At 48.0% G+C, this 24,717-nt stretch overlaps 2 protein-coding genes across 5 annotated transcripts in view; one reads left to right on the top strand and one right to left on the bottom strand.

The window, feature by feature from the left end:
• The window catches only part of SCTR (secretin receptor), an 89,244-nt gene extending 83,206 nt beyond the window's left edge, over positions 1 to 6,038 (bottom strand). For all 3 annotated transcript variants that reach the window (XM_070240692.1, XM_070240693.1, XM_070240694.1), the window contains exon 1: positions 5,749 to 6,038. In XM_070240692.1, coding sequence (XP_070096793.1) covers positions 5,749 to 5,856 — 108 coding nt within the window. In that variant the 5' untranslated portion in view covers positions 5,857 to 6,038. The remainder of the gene's footprint in view (positions 1 to 5,748) is intronic.
• Positions 3,276 to 24,717, top strand: part of LOC100147031 (cilia- and flagella-associated protein 221) — a 90,817-nt gene continuing 69,375 nt past the window's right edge. Inside the window, exons 1-7 of one of the 2 annotated variants that reach the window (XM_023622768.2) lie at positions 3,276 to 3,560; positions 5,917 to 6,232; positions 8,303 to 8,488; positions 10,823 to 10,923; positions 19,453 to 19,539; positions 19,696 to 19,794; positions 21,175 to 21,275. In XM_023622768.2, the coding sequence (XP_023478536.2) occupies positions 8,350 to 8,488; positions 10,823 to 10,923; positions 19,453 to 19,539; positions 19,696 to 19,794; positions 21,175 to 21,275 (527 nt within the window). In that variant the 5' untranslated portion in view covers positions 3,276 to 3,560; positions 5,917 to 6,232; positions 8,303 to 8,349. Of the gene's footprint in view, positions 3,561 to 5,916; positions 6,233 to 8,302; positions 8,489 to 10,822; positions 10,924 to 19,452; positions 19,540 to 19,695; positions 19,795 to 21,174; positions 21,276 to 24,717 lie in introns of those variants that run through there. The other variant, XM_070240686.1, reaches the window with a different exon arrangement.

Below are 24,717 nucleotides of genomic sequence, written 5' to 3'. Positions count from 1 at the left end.
GTTTGGCAGTGGGGGGTGAGGAGAACGTTGGGGAAGGAGTGAGGGGTGGCCTGTCCCTGGGTATTGGGTCTAAGGCCCTCACCAAATGACTGCATCAATGACATGGATTTGCTCCGCCCCTTCAGGTGCTCAATAAACCAAAGAGGTCTGTCTTCTCCTGAGCATGAGCTTTACCGGAAACAGAGTTAATGTATTATTGATGAGCCATAAATAATGGGGTAAGCATGATTTCCCAGTTAGCGTTGAAGTACAAAAGTATAACACTGACATTTTAATGAGGTTTTTATGGTCCAGGCTACTGTTTACACTCTGGAAATGTGGGCTGGCTTTCTCAGGAAAGCAGTTTTTCCTTTACTTTTCTTATTTTCCTCCTCCATTTGTCAGCATCCTTTTGAATATGTCTATGAAATATTATAGTTAAAACAGGTCAAATAAAAGAGAGCAAATACAACCGTATTTGAAAGACAATGTTGCTAGTGCTCCCGAGGCCTTGTCTTCACTGGATGCAGCAAAGAAAGGTCAGGGGCACCCCAACCTCCCACAGGCTCCCTACGTTTCTGCCTGACAGGGCCGTTTTTGGCTCAGCATACAGAAAAGAGTGTTGTCAACAGATAAACCTGGGTTCAAATCCTGACTTAGTCTCCAATTAGCCATGTGACCTTGGGCACGTTACTTTAGCCCTCTAAGCCTCAATTTCTTCATCTGTATAATGGAAAATAACACCCATCTTTCAGCAACACTATGAGGTTGAAAATAATTCAATGCAATTAAATTGTCTGGATATTCAAATTAAGATGCATTTGGCTGCAGATAATAGACAAACCAACTCAAACTGGCTGAAACAATAATAATGATGAGAATTGGCTCACATGACAGGGAGTCCAGAGAGAAAGCACGTATCAGGGTGGCCTAATGCATGGCACAGGCTCTGTTTGCCCGGGTTCTCTTGGCTCTGCCCTCCTCTGAGTTGGATAACCTCAGGCTGGCAGCAAGATGGCTACAGCAGTTCTGTAGCCTCATTTCCACAATTGGTGCCAGAGGAACAGAGAATGTGGTACTCTCTTGAGATGTTGACTCTTCTGCATCAAAAGGTGGAGTCGATGTTCCCTTTTCTTATACTGGGCGGACCTTTATAACGGCCTCAACTGATAGAATGAAGTGGAAGTGATGCTGCACAAGTTTCAAGGCTGGGTCATAAAAGGAAACACAGCTTTAAGCCTGGCTGTCTCCTGAGACACTTGCCCTTGGAACCCAGTGACCACACTGTTGGGAGGTTCAGGTCATGGGTAGGTATTTTAGCCAAGAGTCTCCTCTAGGCTCCCAGCTGACAGCTTAGCATCAACTACCGGATGATGCCTTCAGACGATTCCACCTCCCAGTTTTCTGGTCTTGCAACTGAAGGCCCAGACATTATGGAGCAGAATCAAGCCATCTCTGCTGTGCCCAGTCTGAATTCCTGTCCCACAGAAACCGTGAGAGGTTGTAAAGGATTATAGTTGTTTTAAGCCTGAGTGTTGGGGTAATTTGGTATGGAGCAATACTTAATGGATACAACATAAAATTAAAAAAAATTCTGCAAAGCAAAAACCATCAACTGCAAAGTCAAACGACAAACTGGGGGAAAATTTTTTCAACAGCGATCATAGAACAAAAGACTAATGTCCCTAAAAATATAAAGAGCCCCAACAACTCAATAAGAAAAAGATCAAGAACCCAATGGAAAAATGGGTAAAGGACATGGATTTACAGAAAAGGAAACACAAATGTCTCCTAAACATATGAAAACACGCTCACCTTCACTTATCATTAGAGAAATACAACGTAAAACCATAGCAAAATACTATTTTCTACACATGAGATCAGCAAAAATAGAAAAGTTTTATAATGTATTCTGTTAGTGAGGATGTAAGGAAACAAGCACTCTCATGCATTACAAGTAGGAGTAAAGATTAATGCAAAGCCCATGGGAGACAACTTGTCAATAGTTAGCAGTAGTACAAACGCACAGACCCTGTGACCCAGCACTTCTAATTTGGGAAATTTTCCTACAAATATACTCGCATGTAAATGAATGGATGGATGTACGAGTTTGTACAAATTACCTGTGCATTTGTATAAATCATTACAGCATAGTTTATAGTAGAAAAAGATCAGGAACAATCTACGTATTCAACAACAGGAAACTGGTTACATAAATTATGGAATATTTGCAGCCATAAAAAGAATGAGGAGGAGCTGGCCCGGTGGCACAGTGGTTAATTTCACATGCTCCATTTCAGTGGCCTGGGGTTTGTGGGTTCAGATCCTAGGTGTGGACCTACATACCACTTGTGAAGCCACGCTGTGGCGGCATCCCACATACAAAGTAGAGGATGATTGGCAAGATTGGCACAGATGTTAGCTTACCAAAAAAAAAAAAAAAAAACATGAGGAGGTACTTCACGTACAGATACTGAAAGATCATCTAGATATATTTTTAAGTGAAAAAAGAAGAGTCAGAAGAGTAAGCTATTTGGGCTTTTAAACAGGGGATGAACTTCTTACAGATACAAGCATACATATAATTGCTTATATATGTATAACATATTCCTGGAAAGATAAATAAGAATCTGATAATGTGAGTTACCTCTGGGAAAGGGAAGCTGGTAGCTAAAGGACAGAGGGAGGATGAAGATTTTTTACTTCTTGAATTTTGAACCCTACGAATATATTTTTCATAATATGTATTATATATAAACTATGAATATAAATATATAATCTATAACATTCGTATAGATATGTATAAATTTAGAACTTGGCATAACTCATGGATGACAATTGTACAAACACTTTGGAGGTCCCCCATGTGCCAGGCAGGGTGCCAGGTGGTGAGTACACAGTGGCGACCAAGTCAGCCTTCACTGAATTCACAGTCTAGCGAGACGGGCATCACAGAGGTAAACCCACCAGCCAGAATCACGCACGGAGCGGAGAGAACCCCGTGCTGGGAGAGAGGACAGTGGGGTGGGGCCTGATTTAGAAAGGGAAGCAGGGGAAGCCCCTCGGAGGAAGGGATCCTCAGGCCGAGGAGGCATTAGCCCAGCTTCTGCTTACTTAGTGCCACAGCGATATCTATCCCCAAACCGGCCGGCTTGAAACGACCACCGTGTTATTATATCTCATGAATTCTGGGGTCAGAAATTCGGGCAGGACTGGATGGGGCAGTTAAAGCAGTCACAGACCCGCCCAGATTCCAGGGGCGGGCACAAGGCCCCACTCTCCTCACGAGGAGCGTCAGAGGGTTTTCGGCCAGCTTTCACCCCACGCCAAGCAGAGGGGGTGCGGGGAGCAACAGGGGAGCGGGGTGAGGAGAGAGTGGAGAGGGGCCGGCAGTCAGGTCCTGCAGAGCCTTGAGAGGTGTGTTAAGGGTTCTGAATTTTAGTTTCTGCACAACGTGGAGCCACCAAGGAGTCTGGAGCAAGGAAATTAGCCGCTCCCCTGTGCTGCTTCCCCGCCGCTGTCACGCTCATCTCACCGCGTTAGTCCGGCGGAGGCTGGGACACCTTCGTATTCCGCTCATTGTAAGTGCTAAGTGAAATAAATGTGAAATACATAAATGAACTGATTAATAAGTGATTATCTAAAACCGCTGTAATTGTAGGGCATCAGTTCAGTGATTTCCAAACTTTAATGTGTCTATGAATCTCCAGGGGGATTTCATTAGAAGTAAAAAACGCAGATTCTGATTCAGCAGGTCTGAGGTGACCTGAAATTATGCCTTTCTAACAAGTTCCTGTGCGACAGTTCACCCTTGAATAGTGAGTGTTTAGAGATCATTGTATGTCAGAATGTTTTCAGCTGAAAGAAAGAGATAACGGGATTCGGTACCAAACAGTCGGAGGTGGAATGATATCATCCAGGGCCAGCTTCTGCTTCCTGTCTCTGCTGTCTTCGTCACCAGCTTCACCCTCATGCTAGGGCCCGTCGTGGCCTCTGCTGGCCACTGCAGTTCCAAGGAACCACTCTGGACACTACAATGTCCAGAAAGAGAAACACACTCTATCTCCGGACATCTCTTTCTTAGGAGAGAGGAAGCCTTTTCCAGGGGGCCTCAGAAGACTTCCCCTAATGTCTCTGTGGCCAGAATAGGGTTATGTATTCAACCGTAACCAATCGTGAGCAAGAGGATCGGGAATTCCATGACTGGCCAAGACTCATCAGGATCTCCTGCTGGAACTGGGAATCTGGGGGACTGGGGTTTGAGGAGAAAACAGAGCAAAGCTGGGGTTCTGTTTGTAAGAAAGTGAAAGCAGGCAACCAGCAGCGTCCGCTACACTGTAGTATGCAGTCTGGTTACTTGATTGTACAGAGACCTACGTATTGTATCTATATCCATGTCTATACCTATCTTTATGTATAAAATAGGGAATTTGTCATTTTTTCTAAGAAAAAATTTAAGTACAAATTAAAAAGTGTTACCCAACATCCATTAAAAAGTGTATGGAAACAAGCATTTGATGATTTGAGCTGGGGTGGAAAGGTCTGGGACTATGGGGAATAGGGCACCTGTTCTGAACGCTACCACCTTGTGGGGCAGAAGACAGAAGGAGCTAAAGCAACCGACTATATAAACAAAGGAAACTTTTTACTCGTGTGGCCAGAGTTCCTGGGCAATCACCATGAGCAGAGAACTGTGTCAAGGGCTGTGGGAGATCCGAAGATAAGGCACAGTCCCATCCCCCTAAGAACTCCGCAGTTTAAGACACATATACAAATAATGATGAGTGAAGCACATAAAAAATAAGTGCCCAGAGAGATGGTGGAACAAAGTGTATGGAAACCCAGAAAAGGACACAGTCCTCCCGGCTTGAAGGATCATGAGGAGGACAGGGGATGTACCATTTCTAGTGTTAGCCTTGAAAGATGGGGAGATCTTTAATCAGTGGTGATGGTACGGGAGGCGGGAAGGATTGGAGAATGGAAAGATGGAAAAAATCAACATTCCCAGTGGAGGGGGAAAAAAAACCCACATTCAGCACAAGTGATGTGGGTATGAGAAAGGCAAGCACCCTCACTGGATTCCTACTGCAATCTCTTATCACTAGGAAACCATAAATAACATCCAGTAAGTGTCAAGTCATACAAGGAGGGAGGGAGACAAGGACGGCTCCTGGGGAGAGAGAGGCCTGAGCCCTCTGTGTAAGGATAATGTCCATGGAGGAGCAGCGTGTAGCCAGGGCAGGGGGTCAGGGGAGCAGGCCCAGTTTCACAGTTTATAATCCTAAATATAAGCATCGAGGACAGAAACGGTTTCTTCAATGAATAAATTGCAAAAACAACAAAAAGATATGAAGGAAGAATCTATTGATTAAAAGTGACCTAAAAGACATATCAATCTATCACAATATGTGGTTTGAGTCAAACTGGCCAACTCTAAGAAAAATATTTTATGACATTTATGAAATAATTGAGTACTGGGTATTCGAAGATGTTAAGAAATTATTGTGATTTTTTTAGGTACTGGTATTGTGGTGATGTTTTTTAAAAGAAGCCTTATCTTTTGGAGGTGTATTCTGAAATACGGATGAAATGATGTCTGGGATTTTCTTTAAAATAACACAGGAAGTAGGAGAAAGGTATAGATGAAAGAAATGGGCCATGATTTGGTAATTGTTGCAAGTGGGTGTTGAAGGTTCATTATACTATTCTGTCCAGCTTTGTACATGTTTGAAACTTACCACAACAGGCAATGTAAAAAAAACTACTTACGCTGAAGTCGGGCGTCCGGGGAAGCTCCACCCCCTGCGCTTGGCTGGCCCCGCCCCTCTGGGTGCGCTCAGGAAGTTTCCAGTTCCCGGTGTCTCCCGACTTTCTCATCTCCCCTCGGGAATCCCTTCGCCTCCCACCTCCTAAGTCGCGCTCTGTCTTCTCCCGCAGGCCCCGCAGACTGCTCCGAGTCCCCAGAAGTCACTCGTGTCCTCCGGACCTCGAGCCGCGGGCCCGACTTCCCCTCGTCCCCGGGGAATTTGGTGTCGTCCTGGCGCAGACCCTGGGAGCGCGTCCGCGTCGTCATGGCGACGGGCAGAGCGGGCGCTGGCTCCGGCGAATCCAGCCCGGAAACCAGCTCCAGTGTGAGCCGCCTGGGACCTGGGGCCCAGGGTGGCCCCCTTGGCCGCCGTCGAGCTGCTGAGGCCGCCTGACCTCCAGGCGGGTGTCCAGCTGCAAGTCAGCCTGGCCCGGGGTCGGAGGAGAGGTCTGGCCTAAAGGGTTAATTGGGGATGCGGGCGGTGCGTGGGTCTGGGGTCGACCCTGGCCCCTACCAGGGGATGGTGTAACGGCCGCCAAGGGGAGCAGGCGTTTGGCAAGGGTGAGAGGGCCTGCCCCGTGGTGGATTCCGCAAGGGGACCGAGGATGTGGGGGTGTGAAAAGGGAGACGAATTCACCCTGGGGGTGAGCGAACTGGAATAGGAGAGTGTGTGAGAACGTTCAGCTGTTGTACCTGCCTGAAGAGGGCAGGGAGTTTGAGGGACCCAGAGAAGGGGCCGGAAAGTGAGCTTGGCGCAGGTGTTGAGGGGCTGGAGGGGAATGGAGCAGGTGGGTGGAGGCTGAGCTGGGAAGGGGGAATCCTCAGCCATGCCAGTGAGAGCAATGGCGAGGGGTGGGGACGACACAGAAACTTCTTTCAGAAAGTGCTTATTAAGCACTTCCTTCAGTCCAGTCACTCTATTTTGCTTGTTGCTGTAGACTGTTCTGGGAATCTAAAGCTATGAGCATTCTCAGACGAACAGAAAGCAAGCACATAAAGACCCATGCATGATTTTACATTCAATCTGGGGCTTCACAGAGCAGCCCCCAGCCTGTACCAGGGCCCCAAGTTAAGAGACTCAGCTGTGGAAGATATAAAGAGTGTGGGATCTGTAAAGCGCCCTTACAGGGCACTAAATTATTAACATCAGATGAGCAGTAGAGGCAGTAACGGCTGAAGAACCTTAAAGGACGTTGCAATCAGTGTGAACTTTATGAAGAGGGTGGAACTTAAAATGAGTGTGTTAGGTGGAGGCAAGTCTGACAAGGGTCCCACATGACCCAGGACCCTAGGTCCTAGGAGAGCCTCCAGGGGGTGGAGGAGCTCTGTGGCTTTCCACCTCTCACCCTGTTAGGAGAGGGGCCCAGGAAGGTGACACATAAATGCCATGTCCTGTAAAGTGTTTCCACATGTTAAGGGGTGTCATGCTCACAGGCATCTAAGAAACTGATTTGGAGAAATCTCAGAAAGAAGAGGCCTGTTTCACTGTTTACTTCAACACTTTCCAAACGTACTCGACTGCGAGTGCCTTTCTTTTCCCCTCCACGTGCCCCTATTAACAGCTAAGAAGCACCAGGACCGCATTTTGGGAAAAGCTCTTGTGAAGAATTAAGGACCATGGAAGGGTTTTGAGCAATGGCGCAATATTGGGTCGTGATGTGTGACGCAAGGAGTTGAATGGGACAGCCGTGTCTGGGAATGGAGTGGCCAGCAGAGAGGCCAGAGGCAGGGCAGGCCTGAGCCACAGTAAACCAGGCAGTGACAAGGAGTTGAATGGGACAGCCGTGTCTGGGAATGGAGTGGCCAGCAGAGAGGCCAGAGGCAGGGCAGGCCTGAGCCACAGTAAACATGGCAGTGACAAGGAGTTGAATGGGACAGCCGTGTCTGGGAAAGGAGTGGCCGGCAGAGAGGCCAGAGGCAGGGCAGGCCTGAGCCACGGTAAACCAGGCAGTGACAAGGAGTTGAATGGGACAGCCGTGTCTGGGAAAGGAGTGGCCGGCAGAGAGGCCAGAGGCAGGGCAGGCCTGAGCCACAGTAAACCAGGCAGTGACAAGGAGTTGAATGGGACAGCCGTGTCTGGGAAAGGAGTGGCCAGCAGAGAGGCCAGAGGCAGGGCAGGCCTGAGCCACGGTAAACCAGGCAGTGACAAGGAGTTGAATGGGACAGCCGTGTCTGGGAATGGAGTGGCCAGCAGAGAGGCCAGAGGCAGGGCAGGCCTGAGCCACAGTAAACCAGGCAGTGACAAGGAGTTGAATGGGACAGCCGTGTCTGGGAAAGGAGTGGCCAGCAGAGAGGCCAGAGGCAGGGCAGGCCTGAGCCACGGTAAACCAGGCAGTGACAAGGAGTTGAATGGGACAGCCGTGTCTGGGAATGGAGTGGCCGGCAGAGAGGCCAGAGGCAGGGCAGGCCTGAGCCACAGTAAACCAGGCAGTGACAAGAGGTGCATTTGTCCAGGATTGAGAAAAAGAACGTGTGTGGTTCCCACGGATGACTAGACTGCTACTGTTTCCTTCCCAGGAAATGACCCTTGGCTCTAAAAAGAGGACCCCATTTTTCATGATAAAATGGCAGCAGTGAAAACGCCCAGCAGAGAACTAAAGAATGCTGAGGAGCCGTTTAATAATGTCTCGCCCGTCCTTTTGAAGAGTCTAGTGGAGGAGCCCAAGAGAAGAACAGAAGTACCTAATCACCTCCTAGAATCGAGTAAGTTGTTAGAAAACAGATTTGCTTTACAGCTCACGTCTTCCCAGAGGATCCAAAGTCCAGAAAGCATAATGGAATTTTTGGTGCTGATTTATCTGTGTTGTTTCATAGGCTCATAATAGTTTTTCTTATTAAGAGCAGTGGTTCTATTTAGGTCCATCCACTTCACTGATAGATTTTTGTGGTGCAGATTATTCACCAGGTTCTGTTGCTTCCACATCCTCAGATATCTTTCCATCTGTCCCCAGTGCCTGTTCCTCATCCTCAGCAGGTCACCAGACTATTGTAGTGCCCTCCTCCCTGGCCACACTCTCCTCGGGACCCCCTTTCACACCCCAGTCAGTTTCCTTTGCAGAGTCCTGGCTCTCTCCTGTCCCTGTCCTGCTCAGATGCGCTCAGCGGTTCCCCTTGCACACAGAATAAAGTTGCAATTCCTTGTCTGGGCATTTGGTCCCCTTTGCTGTTGATCTGAACCTGCCCGCCCAGTGCCATCCCCTGCCGTCCCCTCTATCCTCAGCTCCAGCCACGCCATGTTACTCCTGCTCCTTCGAGACCACATGCATTTCAGATCTTCTTGCCTTTTTTCAAGCACGTTCCCTAGTGTGAAAAGCCTGGTAAATCCTGTAGCTATTATGTAAAAGCGAATCATTTTGCCTCATTATTCTCACTTAAGCCACATAACCTCATGAGATACGCTCTCTTTCCATTTTACTGTTGGGGAAGCTGAGACTCAGGTCAGATGAGTTCCCCAAGGTGGTGCAGCTAGGTGGCGAGTTGGTGTTCAGCTGATGCCGCGCGATGTCCAGCCGGTCTTCAAGGCCCACCGCAAATGCTGGAAATGTAGTGTTTCAGTGTCGTTCTTTCGTCTCTGTAGAACTTGAGTGCAAGTTAGTATGCTTGACTGTTTCTGGGCATTAACAGAAAAATGCCTGTTTTACATTTATTTTGTGGCCCTAAAAACAAAACCTTCAGCATTAAAAAAAAATTACCAAATACTGTTAATTTCAATACTTAAAAAATTACCAGATAACCTACAGAGATTGTCAGTCCCCCTGAAACATCATCCTTACCCCATTCCAGCCCTTCAGTTGGGCCCAAAGCTGATGACAGTGACAGCTCAGCTGGTGAGGAGTGGAAACCCCAAACACTTCACACCCACTTCAGATGTATGCTGGGATCACAGCTAAGGGATGGTGTAAGGCTGTCCGTGCCTCACAGGATTTGGGTACAGCCAAGGCTGAAAGGTTATCGTTCGTTAGAAATTGGGCAGTGCTTTCATACTGAGGGAGGCTGCTTGGGGGGGAGTCAGACAGACCTGGGCTTGGTTTTTAACTGTGAGCTGTGGGTGTGTTGCTTAACCTTGTTGAGTCTCAGCGTCCTCATCTGCAGAGTGGAAGTGATACCTACCCCGTAGCATAGGACTGGGGACAACAAACAAATGCCTGGTGTAAAGCACTGATGGTGCAGAAACGAGCGTGTAGCGGGTTCTCAGTGCCTGCTCTGCACGGCTCAGCACCTGTTGAGTGAAGAGCTGGGGGGTTTGTAGACCCAGACACTTGTGAGCTCAGCTGTGTTAACCGTGTTCTCAAAACTGGGGGAAAAAAAGACACTCATGTTACAACAATAGCAGTTGGAGACTTTCCTGTCCAGAGCAATAATTATTCAGAGCTGTCAGACTACTCTATATCACACTGTAATTCTATTCAGAGGAAATCAAATAATGACAGTTACATACAGAGTACAGTTGTGCATCGCTTAACGCTGGGGATACGTTCTGAGAAATGCGTTGTTAGGCCATGTTGTCTTTGTGTGAACATCACAGAACGTACTTACACAAGGCTGGATGGTATAGCCTACTACACACCTGTGTGTTAGGCTGTGTGGTACTAATCTTGATATATGTGGTCTGTTGTTGACCGAAACGTCGTTATGCGGCACTTGACGGTAATAAAATTAAACTCTGGTGTTTGGAGTCTTTGAACTGGGTCCTCATTTGGTAGTAAGTGATGGCGGTGCTGGAGCAAAGGCAGGGCTTGCGCTCTTCTCGAGCTCGTGTTCTATACGAAGACTCGTACAAAATGTGTGAAGAGCCAATTATTTTAATAAGTAATAAACAGTCGATGTGAGTTTGTATTGTGATGATAATATCTCCAACTGATGGGTACAACTCGAGAGGGAGAAGCAGAACATGCGTTTGGAACTGACCGTTACTCTTGTTGACAGCTGTATCCTCTGTCTGAAAACTTCATATGCTTAAAATATCCTAAATTAAATATCCCTTTCATTTAATATTTTTTATGTCTCATCTCATACTTATCAACATTGTTTTTTTAGAGATTTATGCAAAGCTTCTGAATAATAAGGTCATCCAGGCAAAACCTGGCATCCTGCACTTTGGAGGCTATCAAGTAGGAAAACAACACCAACAGGCTCTGGTAAGCACTTTTTAAGTGGGATAATTAATCATCGTAATGAAATGACATGACTGCTCTGCGTTTATGTTATTTGTTCATCTAAAGAGCAGCGTACTCAGCGGAAGGGCAGGTATAAATTGAGCCAGAAAGGCAGTTCTAGAATGAGAAATTTTGAAGTTGCACCAGTGTCCTTGGGCAAATTACTTCCCCTGCCAAGGGCTCCTCCTCTTTCCAAATGGATACCGTGGCTGAGTGACTCTTAGGGGCCGGGAACCGTGCTTTTGTCTCCTATGATTCATTTGGGCTTCTACTAGCTCTGTGGAGGTTGTATTATTACTCGCATTATATAGATGAGGAAACCGAGATTCCAAAAGGTTGAATAGTTGGCTCAAGAACACAGAGCTCCTAAGTGACGGAGACAGACTGACCCCTGGGTTGCCTTCCTCCAGACCAGTGTACCCTTCTCCGTGCCTACATCACCAGGGAGAGGGTGTCCGTTTCCTAGGAGGCTCGAGCGAGGGTTCCATTTCACCTGCTTGGGTCAGATGCCCATGGTTATATCAGTCATCCTGGCCAGAGAGATTCTGCCCAGATCTGGGGCGGCAGGAGTCAGCGCCGCTGAACAGGCTCCAGAAGGGACAGATGAAGGAATGGACCGCAAAGCAGCCGAATCCTATAGTGACTGCAGTCCACCCCTGAGCCACACAGAGGTCCAGTCCTTCCTGGGTCCCCTTCAGTGACCTGGATGTTCAGACCGTGGTGGGCTCTGGGTGGCTACAGCATTCCTGACTCCCATGCTAAAGGGGACCTGAACATTTAAATCAGCTCTACAACCCCAGTGACCTCACCATGATCCCCTAAAGTCACACTGAGCAGGGCACCAGAGTTACCCCAACAGGGCGCTAGATCTGAGAGCCAAACTGGCCTCTGAGTGTGGACTGGATTCTCTTCACATGGGCCCTGAGACTCTGGCTTTATGTGAGGGCCCCCTCTGGCCCTGTGCCCACACAAAGTCTCGACTTTTAGATGTAGTGCATTCTTAGAAGCCGTGGCTCAAAGTGGATCATTTTAAGGTAGGATTCCGGCTATTGTGTTAGACTGCTCAGGGTGAGAAGAACCACTGGAGGAAACTGACAAATGATAGAGCCGTCGGGAAGTGGAGTTGGGTCTTATCAAGTGTCCCCAACAGCAGAGAATGCCGTTTCCGTGAGTCCTGACACACTCAAGTGGGCGGAAAGAGAGTAGATCAAGAGAGGAAGCTGTCAGGTGCCAAGTGTTCCCTCTCAGGAAAGGGTCAGGATCTAAAACTGATTGGGAACTTCCCTGTCAACTGACAAGGACGCATTTCCTAGAGCATGGTGTCAAAGACCAAGGTTGATAATTCACCTGGGAGCTTATTTTTCCTGGGTATGAGGTATGCTGTCTAGATTACGGTAGGAAAGATCTAAATAATTATCATTCATAATATTCATTGTTCATAATGAATAAACAATTCACTCCCCAGCCCCCTCACTCTCCTCATGCCCCCACTCACCCCACCCCCACCCTCAGCAACCACTAATCCACTTTCCATTGGTGTAGATTTGCCTATTCTGGACATTTCGTATGAATGGAATCATGTAATACGTGGTCTTTTGTACTAGCTTCTTTCATTTGGCATGATGTTTTCCAGGCTCATTCAATTTGCAGCATCTATCGGTACTTCATTCCTTTTTACGGCTGAATAGTCTTCCGTTGTCTGGGTGTACTGCATTCTGTTTATCTGTTCAGCGGTTGATGGACATTTGGGTTTCCACTTTGGGGCTATCATGAAAAATGCCACTCTTTTTTTTTTAAGACTTTATTTTTTTTTCCTTTTTCTCCCCAAAGCCCCCCGGTACATAGTTGTATATTTTTCATTGTGGGTCCTCCTAGTTCTGGCATGTGGGACGCCGCCTCAGCATGGTTTGATGAGCAGTGTCACGTCTGTGCCCAGGATTCAAACCAACGAAACACTGGGCCGCCTGCAGCGGAGCGTGCAAACTTAACCACTCGGCCATGGGGCCAGCCCCATGAATAATGCCACTCTGAACATTTCTGTGCATGTTGTTGTATGGACATATTTTCAGTTCTCTTGGATATATATCAAGGAGTGGAATCGTTGGGTTGTATGGTATGTTAGTTTTCTGTGGCTGCCATAGCAAATTACCACAAATTTAGGGCCTTAAAAAGACAGAAATTTATTCTGGAGGCCAGAGACCAAACTCAAGGTGTCGGCAGGGCCATGCCACCTGCGAAGGCGCTTGGGAAGAAGCTTTCCTTGCCTCTTCCAGCTTCTGGTGGCTCCAGGTGTTCTTTGGCTTTATGGCTGCATAACTCCAATCTCTGCCTCCATCTTCACATGGCCTTCTCCTCTGACCCCCTGTATCTTTCCCTCTTCTGTCTCTTAAAAGGACACCTGTCATTGGACTTAGGGCTCATCTGAGTAATCCAGGATGATCTCATCTCAAGGTCCTTAACTAGTAACATCTGCAATGACCCTTTTCCCAAATAAGATCACATTCACACATTTCAGGTCTTAGGATGCAGACATATCTTTTTGAGCCCACCATTCAACTCACTGTTGTTTTGTTTGCATTTCCCTAAAGGCTAATGATATTGAGCGTCTTTTCATGAGCTTACTGGTCATGATGTAAAAAAGCCCTGTGGAAGAGAAGGCATTTGGGGAGAAGGCATTCAAGGCGTAGAGGAAGACGTGGAGAGAGGTGCAGGGGGAGCAAGCACGTGGCGTATTTGGAGACCAGCGTGCAGCCTGGTTTACCTGTTGTAGGGTTTGGGAGGGAGATAAAGCTTCATTCTGCTGAAGACGGGTGGCCATCCCTGTTTTCTGTGTAGCACAATGCCTGACGCACAGAGGGCACTCTATAAATATTTGTGACTGATACTGAACTCACTTTATAGGAAGAGAATAAATTGGCAGACTCACTAATTCCAGGTAAATGCAGGGTAAAGTCTAAATAATGATGCTGCTCCTCTCAGACATTAAAACAGATGGATAGATAAAAGTACAAAATGATTTCATCTTAATAACGTCCTGAGAGATCTTGGGCGAGCCAGCCTCCTGTTTCCATCAGCAAAGTTAGCGGAAGCCTAAGGTAATTACCTTGAGATTCTTGCCAAACAAGGGGAAAATCTCTGCTTTTATCTTGGTTTTGCTACAGGAAACTAAGCAAATTGCCCAAGAATGGAATGATTGACTGTGGGTTTAAAACCACAATAACTTGTTCATTAACGTTGGAGATTGATGCAGACCTGGTTAAAGGATTTAAAGCCTTTTACTTGAATTCGTATTGCAATCAATGTTTCGATTTACTTTGAAACTGGAAATAATAGTTCCCAGTTTTCTCAAAACCAAGACCTCTTAAATTCTTTTTGCCTCTGCAGAAAGATTTTGTTTGGGAAACTATACTATTAGGTGAATAATTAATCCATGTTTCCATGGAATAACCAGTGTTACTGCTGCCAGCCCAGAGCAAAGTTGTCAGCCCACACAGCCTTATCTCGCATAAATTAACTGTTCCTCCGGGCTCAGAAATAATAGTATTAGTTTTTAATTCCCTCTTGCAGCCTTTAGAGACCCCCAGCCCCCAGGATCTTGATTCTCAAAATTGGGGCCATGAATCCCACAGCTTCTCAGTGTGTGAACGAGGGTGGGGAGAGTTGGGGCCACAGTATAAACATGGTGCATCTTTCTGGAGCATCAATTTTACTCTCACATTTTGGAGAAATGCATTATAGAGCAAAATTTTAGAGTAAAATGTATAACCAATATGCATTTTAAGATAAAACACTTTAAAGAACTTATGGGGCTGCTTGAATTTTGTCCGCAGATCTCTTGTATTAGGTACTCACCTCTGAGGAGCTATGCCGCTAAGGGAGGCATTAAAAGATTCCAACCTGGAGGCTGAAATGTTGTGTTAGGCAAATACTGTGATAAGTGCTTGGGGTTGAAGGTTAGCCCCTCCCCACCTCAAGCCAAGCCTTCACTAGAGGGTGGGTTTCGCTCTGCCCTGTAGAAGGAGAAGACTAGTATCTCCTGAGGGGGTGCAGAAGGGGGTGTGAGGAGGTATGGGAGGGGGTGGAGAGAGCTGTGAGAATCCTTGGGAAACCCCTGCAGATCTTGAGGAAAAGCTGTTAACCCATGACTACCTCATGTGTGGTTGGTGGTTTTGCTGTGTGTTTACTGTGGGGAGCAGTTCTGAAAAACCGAAGCAGGGGCTGAATTTCATGTTACAGTCAATATGGTGCCCTGTGGAGGTCACGTCAAAGTCACAAGGACCCACAGGGCCAGGACGAGATCAGCTCTCAGGCGAACAGAGAGCTTGGAGGGCCTGGGGCTATCTACTGACCCCAAACGGTAAGGCAGGGTAGGATTTTAGGCAATTTTATCTTGCCTCGCTCAAGGGCCATGCTGGGTTATTCATGTTTTCTTACGCTTTCAAATGAACTTTTAATATTAATTTAAAATACACTTTCTAACCACTTCCTTCATCTTCTCAAGCCTGTTTTTCTTTGAATGATTTTTTTCCCCAGTTTTAATTATAAATGGAAAGGCAGGAATGCCATTTTAGCCCTGAAAGGATATCACTTTTAACAATTTAAGAAATAAAACTCAGGGCCAGCCCAGTGGTATAGTGGTTAAGTTTGCATGCTCTGCTTTGGCGGCCCGGGGTTCACGGGTTCGGATCCCGGGCACAGACCTACACACTGCTGTTCAAGCCATGCTGTTGTGGCGTCCCACATACAAAATAAGGAAGATTGGCACAGATATTAGCTAGTGACAATTTTCCTCAAGCAAAAAGAGGAAGATTGGCAACAGATGTTAGCTCAGGGCCAATCTTCCTAACCAAATAAATAAATAAATAAATAAAACTGACCTGCTGAGAAAGTATGAAAATAAAGATAGGAATGCAGTTTGGGCACTGAGGTGTGCTGAGCTATGAGATAGCAGGACGTAGTGGGAAGAGCCCTAGACCAAGGCTGGAGACCAGGATCCTGGCCCAGCTCTGCCCTTAACCCGTGTGCTGTGAGCAGGACCAACCTCTGCGTCTTCATACAGCAAGGGGACTGTGCTAAATGCCCTCGGTGTCCTTCTAGGGCTCAGACAACACAGTCTTCAGCAACACAAAGAACACGGGTTATGACAGCATGCCGTATGTGCAAGCAAAACCTGAGAACTGCACAATTAATAGAATCTCCAGTCTTCCCAATAGATCTTGAAAGTCAGCCTCTTGCATGTTGACTTTCTTTTCTTAAACGTAGAGAGCAAGCTGTTCATTTTTCGCTTTAGTCTGTTAAGTTTTGTTGTTGTTTTGAGTTTATTTTAAAAGCTCATTGGCAAACACGCTCCCTGGGGTTGTCTTAGGCAACGTTTGGTTTAAACGTCCCTGTGAGGAGAAGGATGTTTCCCCCCGCGGCCCCCCGCCCCAACCCAGTCTGTGGACTGCCCTCTCGCATGTCTGCCGCCTGCCAAGCCGGGCAGGGGGGGCGCCCAGCACTTAGTCTCATTTCACTTCAGTTCTCAAGGAAAAGCTGAACGTTTCATTTTCTTCCTCTTTCCGCACTCCCTTTACCTAAATATCTAAATTTTGTTTGAGTCTGTTGTTTCTTATTTCTCTATTGATCCAAATGAGTAATTCCAGATCAAGAATCTTTTAAAAGTGAATATGGGAACTGTAGCCAAATAATATGTCTTTTTTTTTTTTTTAAAGATTGGCACCTGAGCTAACATCTGTTACCAATCTTCCTCCTCTTCTTTTGCCCCCAAAGCACCCCAGTACACAGTTGTATATTCTAGTTATAGGTCCTTCTAGTTGTGGCATGTGGGACACCACCTCAGCATGGCTGGATGAACGGTGCCATTGTCCGCACCCAGGGTCCAAACTGGCAAAACCCCAGGCTCCCGAAGCAGAGTGTGTGAATGTAACCGCTCGGCCACAGGGCCAGCCTCTAATATATCTTTGATTATGATGAATGGGATCTTTACTGTTTTATTCTCTAAGAAAATCATTCCATATTTTCTCATTGCTAATTTTCCACTCCCTTGACAATGTAGCCGTCATCTGAAGCCCGGCCTTCATATGGGAGGGTCGTGCGCAGGTTTGCATTTGCTCTGCCACTCTGAGGTGGGAGGAAGCACTGGGTTTCATTATTTTTTTAAATCAAAACCTGGCTCAGCCCCTCCCCTTCAGGCGCTGGCTGGATCTCCAGTCTCAGAGGTTCCAGCTCCTGTTGGACCATTCTGGAATACTGGAGCAACTGAGCCAGCCCAGCAGCTGTGAGGACAGACCTTTTGTCTCTAGCCTGTGAAGCTGCTTGTTGCAAAGTAACCTAGACCAGTGAAGTTCTTTCTAACTGTCAGATAGATAATTGAAAATCTGACGGTACTGGGAGCTGGGAGCCATAGGTCCCCTCCCCGACAGCCTTGCTGCTAGGTGGTCCGCTGCAAGGAAAACAGGTCTGAGAAGAGATTCGGCTGTGCATATAAACACTTATTAGCAAGCAGGCAAAAAAGACTCATCGAACTTACAATCCCCAAGAAGCCCCAGCCGGAGCTCCTTGCGAGGACGCTCTGCTGGCAGCAGATGCCGCAGCTTTCCCTCGGTGGGACTGGCGACCTTCCGACAGGCAGACAGGATTTTTTTGTGAAGTGCAAAACCCGGGATCTAAGGGAGTCCTGGGCCTTTGAATGTCATTCTAAAGGATAATGGCCTCCGGGCTCCCCAGATTCCCATAGCCCTTTTGTTCAAGAGCGGAGATGCCTGCATGATATTCCAGTTAGTCCGCATCTCCCGAGTGTCGTCGACGCTCATGTGGAAGAGCCCTGGTGTGATCCAGGGGAGCGTTACTGGAGCGCTCTTAGTGGCCGCCTCTGGAGCGTGGAGTCTGGATGGGGCTTGCAGTGCCCTGGGCCCTCCTGGGGTGCAGGTTACTGATTCCTTCTAGGGTAACTGCCCCCTGGATGTACGTTAAAACCAGTCCATGCACCCTGTTGGTTGCACTGTCCTTACTGAATTATTTTACAGTAAATGACAGACAGTATAACCGCTTCTGCTCCCAGCTCTTCCTGCACTCCAGCTCGAGGCTGTCAAGGTCCTCCCTCCACGACAAGCATAGGGAGAGAGCTCTGTGTCAGGGTTCCAGGCCCCAGGCCGAGTGGTCACCTCACCCTCTCCAGGCAGGTCCCACCACCCCAGAGCTCAGATGGCGATGGGTACAGCGTCCTGGGTCCCAGCATCCCTGCCCTCCCAGTCTCTCCTGGAAGGGCGGCTCTTGTGGATGGGGCCCCAGGAGCCCACACCTTCACCAGGACGGTCCCTGTGCAGGGCCCTTGGAGGTTGAGAGAGGCCTGGGCAACATTTGGGGGTTTTATTAGGCTTTTAGCATATTAAAAAAGAGAAGAGGGGCCGGTGCCATGGCCTAGTGGTTAATTTCAGTGCCCTGCTTCGGCGGCCCAGCTTTGGTTCCCGGGCACAGACCTACACCACCTGTCAGTGGCCATGCTGTGGCGGCAGCCCACGTACAAAATAGAGGAAGATTGGCACAGATATTTGCTCAGTGCACATCTTCCTCAGCCAAAACACAAGAAAAAGAGAAGACATGCCAAAAGAGGGTCACAAAAACTGTGGTGCTTTAAGAAGGTTCACAGGTGACAAATGAGAACTTTTAACAAATGCCAACGCCATTATTATGCCAACATTATAATTGCCAACATTATCAGGCAATAATGTCTGAAGTCTAATTTAGGGCTTTGATGATCATGAGACCTGGGGCAGTGGGCCCCGTGACAGGCCCGGGCTCTGGCCTAGACTTTGGAAACCAAAGGCCTCTTAATGGTCCCCTGGCCCAGGTGAAACCCAGATCCCCAGAACCCAAAGTCCTTGCTCCACTCCCAGCAGAGGGAGGAAACCCCTCTTCTCAGAGACCTGGGTTCATCCAGCAGGTTGTCCTGCCTCACGGGGACAGCCCTCGCTGCCACCATCAGAGAACTCCTGGCCTCCAGTCCTTTTAGTCTGTCCCTAGATGAATTGGAGGCTATCCCGGCCACACTCTTTTCCTGATATTTTGACTGCCTAAGTGTCTCCAGTCTCCAGGACCAGTGGCATTAATCATAGAAACTATTGGGGTTGGTGGGTGGCTGGCTTCCTAGCTCAGTTGAATCACAGGACTAAGTGAGTTCAACCGAGAGGCTCACGGGGTAGCTGGTCAGGACTGGGAGGAGGGGGTGTGAGGGGACAGTGCGTGCTGGGGCGACGCTGGGGTGCAGGCTCTGCTGAAGCCCCTAAGCCGGGCACAGGGCACGTGGCGTATTGTTCTTTAGATGGTGATTGTTGTGTTTATTATTCTTTGAATGGTGTAGGATGAATTTTGAATCTTTTAAAAAGTTAAGAAGTGCATTCTATCCCCTCAAATCCCTTTTGGAACAAGATGAGCTGTAAATAAATGTGGAGATGAATATGCAAATGGGTGACACAGTGTGTATTTTTCTGAATGCTTCTTTTTCTCTCCCAGCATCTGGTCAACGTCTCGAATGAAGACATAGATGTTCATATCTTACCCCCACAAACCAAATACTTTCAGATCAAGTATGTGAAAAAGGTAGGCAGCGGGTGCCAGTTCCTGCCCCGTGTTCCCTGTTGGGTCGAGGCTCTCTGTCCCGGGTCTGCTGGGGCGGCTGTGTGGTGTGTTGTCACCGCAGTCCCGTGCTCTGTGTGCTCTGGGGCTTGTCCGGACAACAGCCCGCTTGTCTTCTAGGAACACCGCCTTGTCCCTGGCTTGTCCCTCACGGTCACCGTTACGTTTTCTCCAGACGAGTGGCGATACTATTATGATTGCATCCGTGTTCACTGTAAGGTAAGCTTCTTCAAATTGCTTTTAGGGGGAGGGGATGGGGTCAAATCTTACATCCTCCAGGGAGGAAGACAGAGAGAGAGTGACGAGCGTGAATCCTCAGCCCAGGGACTGGGATGCCTCGGGCAGCCATCTGAGTGGCATGGAGGGTCCTTTCCAGCGGCGTGGGTCCCAGTTGGGAAAGCATTAGGCCACCGAGGACAGGGCAGAGCCACGAGACCCTGCTTGCTGCGGGTTTTCCACCTGCCCTGGCCTGAGACCTCATTTATCGTATGGTGCTGGGAGACGACGAAGGCTTTTTCAAATAAATTAAACACACTCCTTTAAGTGCGAGGTTAGGAAATTAGCAAGAGCCTCGAGTTGTGATTATAAACCTCAGAGACTGGACGATGTCTTGTGCGGGGATTCCCCAGGGGCACCCCGGGGGTCTGCCCCCAGACGGCTGTGCTGTGCGAGTTCCTGTGAGCCTTTCCTGGGTCACCTAGTCCACCCCTGGGCCTCCAGCCAGAGCCAGCTCCACGTGCTGTCAGTCCTTCTCTTAACACTGTCGCCTCCACCCTTCCCTTTGCTCTGTATTCCAGGCCCAACTCTTGCAAGTTGAAAAGCCTTAAGGTTAAGTAAATTTAATTTTTCAAAACTAAATGGAAGAGTATGTTTTAGTAACAAACACAAGTAAAAAAAAAAAAACACAAAAGCTAAAAATGAAAGTGGAGTACTGCTTTCAGGAGGAACATTCTGTATCAAGAAGGAAGATCCTGGGACAGGACGGCACAGAGGGCCGGGGCCCGGCTCCCGCTACTGAAGAGGATGCTGATGATTCCCGGCCTTCATGAAGGACTTATCACTTTCCAAGGCCGTCATCTTCTTGGTTCTTACAGAGCCTATAAAGAAAGGCAGAATTATCCCCATTTTGCAAAGGAAGAAACGAGGCCTGGGGAGGTTAAAGATCTTGAGCCAGGTCACACATTACGCGGGACCAGGGAGCAGGGCCCGCGCCCTCTGCCCAGTTCATTGCTTACTGTGCGACGCTGTCGGGCTCAGCTGACTCTGTGCTGGTTTCTCTCTCTCGGGCCACTGAAGACTGTGTTTCCATATAATTTCCTGAAATAGGAGCAGATAGATTTCTGTCTTTGTATCTACATGAGAGCATCATTATCTTTAGCTTTCCTGGATAAAAATGAATGAAATGTGCTTAAGTGTGTTTCCTACACTTTGTTTATAGCTAAGAAAACTCAGTATTTCTAATGTTGTACTTAAGCACTCAGGTTTCTTAAGGAAGTGTTTTTAATGGTAGAAAACAAGAAATAAAGCATCTACAAGTTCACCTTTGAACATTATAGTCTTCAATCTGGTAAACTTGACTTTTCTCCCATTAATTTTTAGGGAGACGAGACTTTGCTTGTTCCCATCCATGCCTATCCTGTCACGAACACGCTGGACTTTCCCTCATTTATAAACCTATCAAATGTTCTCCTTGGTGAAAGGTGAGTTACCAAAATGAACTATCAAAATGTCACAGGATGTGAAAAGTTAAGAGATACGTATGAAAAAACTTAGGTTTGTATTTTTCCTAATAGAAAGCTATCCTTCTAGCTGAATTAGCCTGGACTTGCAAGGTGGACTTGCAAGACTGTGGTTGCAAAGGGACAAAAAACCAAGTCAAAATATCATAAACAAGAAAGGGAGTTTATTAGGCCCTTTCATTGGAAGGGTGCAAGATGGGTCTTCAGGCGTGGCCGGGTCTCGGGGTTTGAGTCGGGTTGCAGAGTCTGCCTCTCCCCGTGTCTTGGTTTTCTGGCCTGTGCAACACACAGTTCCTCCTCAACAGGCTCCCCGTCATGGGGGCGAGGCAGCTGCCAGAAGCCCCGGATGCTCCTGGCAACAGGGGGAGTGGATACGGGGAAGGCGAAGACAGGAGAAAGTCACTGTAGAAGCCAAATCTCAGCTTCCCTCTTCCTTCTTGTCGGGAAAATAGTTAATAATTCCAATTGTAATTTAAGATATGTCTTGTTTTTTCAGTAAATAGTTGTTAAATACCTACTGCCAGGCATAGTGCTGTTGCCCCTAGGGTTACAAAGAAGATGGATATTGAGCTGCTAGATGTTGATATATAATGGCCATGCCAATCATTAAAATCCTAAAATGCTTTTGTGCTTGTTGGGAAATAGATCCCATCCTGAGTCCTTCATCCCTGCATCCCAGCTGCCTGGCCCCTCTCCGCCTTCCCCTCGTCTCCCGGTGACTCAGTGACTAAGTTGTTAATACCTAGCAGTTTGCCCCGCAGGACCTGGCTCCGGCCTTCCATCCATTCTAATTGAGCAGTGCTTGGGAAGTCCCAGTGGATGGATATTTTGAATATCACCCACGGTAAAAAGAATAGACACGAATAGACAAAGATTCTGATTCTGAAGGTCTTCGAGTGTAATTGTGATGGAACCACGTCATCAATTAATTACACCAATTGCTAAGTGCTGTAATAGAGGCACACAGGGTCCCGTGTAGGCCCCGAAGAGGGAGCACGAAACTGCCTGGAGAGATGGGGAAAGTCCTCACCCATTTGGGGGTGACATCCGGTTATCCTAAGAGGACACCATGGGATGGAAGGTGACAGTGGCATTCCAGGCATGGAGATACATGTGAAATGTGAAATGGCACAACACGTCCAGGCCTGTGTAGAACATTCCTGTGACTGGATGTGGGTCACAGGAGCTATGGCAGGGGAAATAGGGAGAAGACTGAGCCAGAAGACCTCATAGGCTTTGCTGGAATGGTAGATTTTACCCTGAGGCCATCACTGAAAGATTTAAGCAGAGAAATGGCGCAGTCAGATCCAGCTCTGGCGGCCTGTGCAGAGAATCGGAGGGGGCGTGGCCAGGGCCACTGTGGTGAGCCAGGCACGAGACAGGAGAGGGCCTGGGACCCTTCAAAAATGGACAGTAACTGCAAATATTTAAATGTAGCAGTAGTGTCTTAGGTCAGGTCCCTTAGAAGCAGAAACACGGACACATTGCACATGATTCATTAAGGCATAACCCATAAAGAAGTGAAGAATAGGGATGGGGGCCCAGTCGCCCAGCCAAGGGCACCTCCCTGGAGAAGGTCAAGGTGAGAGTCATCAGCCACAGCACTCTAGAGCACGCGGTGTATGCAACAGCCGGGGAAGAAGAGTCGACAGCATCCGCTGCAGACCTGCGGCAGCAGACTGTCCTTGATTTACACACCCACTTGTCAGCACTCCGCCTGGCTTCCTCTGGCTCTGCACTTAGACTTTTCTGCAGTGATGGTGTGGATTCCATGAGCAATCGAGCTGATGTGAGCTGTCACCTGGCAGAGGTGATCGTCTCCCAGAGGATTTTGTCATGAATGGATACTGCAGGGCTGACGTAAGCCAGGCGACCATGTCCAGGCTGCCTTCCCTCCCCAGGACAGACCGGGGCCTGGGAAGGAGGCCCGGGCAGCCTCCCAGGACCCCCATCAGTGGCACACCAAGAGGCGGGTGGTGGGAGTGGTCTGGCCCACATGCAAGCATTAACGGGAGTTCATTGTCTGTAGAAAATTTTAAAAAGGCAGCAAAACCTACTAGAAGTCCTACTACAAGTCTAAATATTATCAGTGGGAAAATATTCCTCCCTACGAGGGTGGACTTGCTCCCAGCCTTTGCTCCGACGCATCAGAAGCGCTGCCTCATTCGTGATGTCCAGGTTCACTGTGGTCTCCAAGCTTGCCACTCTCAGTTTCATTCCTGTCACAGCGTTTCCTTACCTGCGAGTCCCGTTGGGGCATCTCCCTCAGTGCTGAGCGGCCCTGCCTCTGGCTCCTGCTCTTCCTCTGGCTCAGTGTGAGGCCCTCACCCCCGTATGCACAGGACACCCCCAGCGCTGCTCCATTTATTTCTCTGGCTGCTCGTGAGCTCAGCCTGTGGACAGAAGCAGATGCCCCTCCAGTGCTGCCGCTCTGCGCCTGCCCCGGCTGCTTGGCAGCTTCTGTGCCCGACCTCACCCGGTTTTCCTACCTGCCCCACCCAGAGGGCACCTCCTGGTCAGCGCCTCCTTCAGCTCCACCATCCACTTGTCACTGTGTCTGGGAGATGGGGCATCTGACTCAGCTTTGCCACTGCCTCGTTCCACTCGCCTCTCAGCCCCTCAACCTCACTCTTTCCGTTTGTGGCTCCTTATGGAAAACCTAAAGCCCAGGATGGTTTTCTAAGGAATTTTGAGATTGTTGGAAGGGAATGAAGAAGTGGTCCACGAATCGTCAAATCTTGTCTGTTGAAGACTGCTTTTAATGCTCAACTTGTCATCACTTCATTCATTCATGCATTCACCCATTCTGAATTTGGCCTGCCTGGCCCCCAGCTTGTGGCTTCTGATTTAATTAAACTGCTGACCTGCTTGGTTTGGTCCACATGGTGGTGGCCCACACAGTTTATTTTTTAAAAACCTTTGAATTAGCGGTCAACATTTAAAAATCAAAAGATTTCAAATGAAAATTTAAGTTGCCACTTTTCTTTAAAAAAGAAAAAAGGAAGATCCAGCAATACTGGGCCCACATTTCTGCGTGATCACAGTCAGTTCAGCTGGGCCAGAATGGAAGCTGCCTCTTTAGAGGACTATGCCTTTGTCAGCTCACCGCAGTCCCCACCACTCCCTATTGCTCACACTCAGCCCTCCACTCATTTTTGTTACCTGCCTGGCCTATGAGGACTTTCAATAAGGAAACTGAAAAGGAGACAAGGCAATGCAGTGTCATGTTTAACAGCATAGACCACTAAGGCTCTGGGGCCATTCTGTCTGGATTCCAATCCAGGCTCTGCTTCAAGATGGCTGTGTGACCCTGAAAAATGACAACCTCTCTGTGCCTCTCAGAACCGTCATCTGTAAAATGCAGCTTATAAGAGTACCTGCCTCATAGAATTGTTCCGAGGAT

The sequence above is a fragment of the Equus caballus genome, chromosome 18 (assembly GCF_041296265.1).
Source record: "Equus caballus isolate H_3958 breed thoroughbred chromosome 18, TB-T2T, whole genome shotgun sequence".
Classification (NCBI taxonomy): domain Eukaryota; kingdom Metazoa; phylum Chordata; class Mammalia; order Perissodactyla; family Equidae; genus Equus; species Equus caballus.
Note: the sequence above shows the minus strand (reverse complement) of the source record. Positions and strands in the feature narration are given on the sequence as shown.